Below are 2,421 nucleotides of genomic sequence, written 5' to 3' on the forward strand. Positions count from 1 at the left end.
GGCTATGGATAAAAAAAAAAGTAGGTGGCAAGAGTGAGAGAGAGAACCAACAGAAAAGCTGTGTGGAGCAGCGGGCTAACCTGGAAGGGAACACTGGAAATCATTGCTTGAGGCTGCCAGGAACCATGTCTGCCCCGATTCCTAGTAAACACTGGGTATTTATGCAGCAGCCTGAAATGTGGGAGCAACTCAACACAACAGATGTTTTTGCAGATTAGGGGCCGCCCAGTTTGCACTGGCACAGAGACCCGTCTGCCAGTCCAATTAGCCGGCAGGCAGAGGCTGCTGCCCTCAGCTCCCGCAGTGGATAGAGGGAGAATGGAACCTTTTTCTATCCTTAGAAGAGAGCTGGCCAGAGAAACCACCATCTCCTGGTTAACACAGGAAAAGATCTGAGCACCCAAGAAGTTTCCCAAAGAAATTACGGGAGCCAGAAAGGCTTCAGAGTAAAACAAGAGGAACGAGTGAATACAGAACTTGTTTAGACTCCATAGGACTTCCCTTTCCAGGACCCTAATAGGTGGCTGAAAGGTCTGGTCCATCGTCCAAGTTTGGACTCTTTACTGATTTCATGAGCCCACAAAACCAAGGAAAAAGTGACTTGTTTTTCCAGTTAAACATATACCCACTGTGTGTGCGTGTCTGCTTTTTAAGAGTTCATTCTCCGCGTACGCAGTTTTCAGCAGACGGTTCTAAGCAGCAGAATCTGGAATTCAGATGAATCTGCTTTCCCCCAGAATTACAGATCTCGCCTGGGCAGCTCACAAGGAATTAGGCCCCTTTCTCACCTACCTGCTGTTTCAACAAGTCTCGAACTTCCATGAGCACACGGTTAGTTTCTCTCATCTCTTCCAGCATTTCTGGCCCAAGTTCACCTCCTGAAAAGCCCAAAGTGGTTGGGGAAAACACAGCAGAGCCATTAGCAGGACAAACCAACTGATAGTATTAACTTCAGCTTAAAGACACAGCCTCCTCCCCAGCAGTCTCTGCCAGTTCCTGACTAGAAGCTGCTGGCATTAACAGAGACTTGCACCCAGGGGTGTCTCTGGGCAGGGCAGTGACGCTCCGCAGCGCCTGTTGGGCAGGGAACAGCCGCCCCTCGGCAAACACCTCGGCCTGGCAGGCTGGTGGCTGCGGTAGCTGCTCGCCTGGCACGGGTGCTGCACTTCACACGTAGGAAGGCTTCGCTGCCAAAAGAAGCAAATTAATAATTCAGTGCTATGGAAGCGGCTGTGAAGGGCACCGCTCAAGGAAGGCTCTTTGCTGAGTCTATCCCAGACGTGCTGCCAAGCCCTGAACGTGGAAAAGCAGCACATCAGCCGCTGCCTCGCCTGCTCTCAAGGTACAGATGTTTTTTCACACTAGAGACGGGTTCTTTTCGGATAGCGGCAGTTTCAAACCACCGTGTAGTGGCTTTGGGGCACAAAGGACACATTTGCTCATCCGTGAAACCCTGCACAATCCTGTTTAAGCTCGCTGGATGTCAGTCATCTTACGAGGTCACCTAGGGCAGATTAACACGACTTCCCCTCCCATCTGCTGGATTGTGGACTTGCCCGGTCCTTTGAGACAAGCTACAAATCCGGGTCTACACTCCAGCTTCACTCCAGAAGAATGAATGGAAGTAGTTCAACGTTTCTAGAATTACCTAAGTTTTCTTAAAAACTTGAACCTTTACAAACAATGGGACCCAAAGTTCAGCTCTGGCTTTCTCCCATCTGCCATGAGAATGTACAACCTCCTTTCTCTCTTTTTTTCCTAGACTAATTGATCTCTTACGGAAGTCACACCTTGCCCACAGCATTAGCACACCTTTAGGAAGAGAGGAAAAGCAGAGAAGCTCCTTCTCCAAGCAGCACTGTGTGCTCGGGGGAAAGTTAGCTGGAGTTAGGGCTCTGCCTCCTGGAGCAGGAGGAGCGGGCCAGTGCCAACGGCAGGATGGGAGCCTGAGCTACCAACTTTTCGGCATTCTCATGTGGCAAAGGAGCCCAAAAGCCTCACGGCTCTTCCCTGCACAAAACCAAGAGGACTTCATGAATATTTGTAACCTCTCCAGTGCATTTTGGTTGGGGAACTAAACTGAAAGGACCAAAAATGCGTCATTCCAAACAGAAAGACTGAATTAAAGTGATTTCTTATTTTATTGAAAACAAGAAGCTTGCACGTAATTTCTAACTTCAAACAGAGGTTTTGAATAAGCTCTGCCTGAAGGTTTGAGGCAGCTTCTGTTATTCCCGGGAAGAATTTTTCCATCCCTAGTAGCAAGATGTAATTTAAAATAAAAGTTTGGGGCTTTTTTTAATATTCAAATTTACAGTAATGATTCAGCCACTCCGGAGCAGTTTCTGAAGGAAAGCTGTGCACTTGCAGACATTGCCGTTACTGTGTGCCCTTCTCCGTGGACTCATTCTGTCTCCAGCA

At 48.5% G+C, this 2,421-nt stretch overlaps 1 protein-coding gene across 1 annotated transcript in view; it reads right to left on the bottom strand.

The window, feature by feature from the left end:
* Positions 1-2,421, bottom strand: part of COMP (cartilage oligomeric matrix protein) — a gene marked incomplete at its 3' end in the record, with an annotated part of 14,411 nt that overhangs the window by 11,259 nt on the left and 731 nt on the right. The window contains exon 2 of the mRNA XM_010132535.1: positions 793-878. Coding sequence (XP_010130837.1) covers positions 793-878 — 86 coding nt within the window. The remainder of the gene's footprint in view (positions 1-792; positions 879-2,421) is intronic.

This window comes from Buceros rhinoceros, unplaced genomic scaffold (genome assembly GCF_000710305.1).
Source record: "Buceros rhinoceros silvestris isolate BGI_N320 unplaced genomic scaffold, ASM71030v1 scaffold20073, whole genome shotgun sequence".
In the NCBI taxonomy this organism is placed as follows: domain Eukaryota; kingdom Metazoa; phylum Chordata; class Aves; order Bucerotiformes; family Bucerotidae; genus Buceros; species Buceros rhinoceros.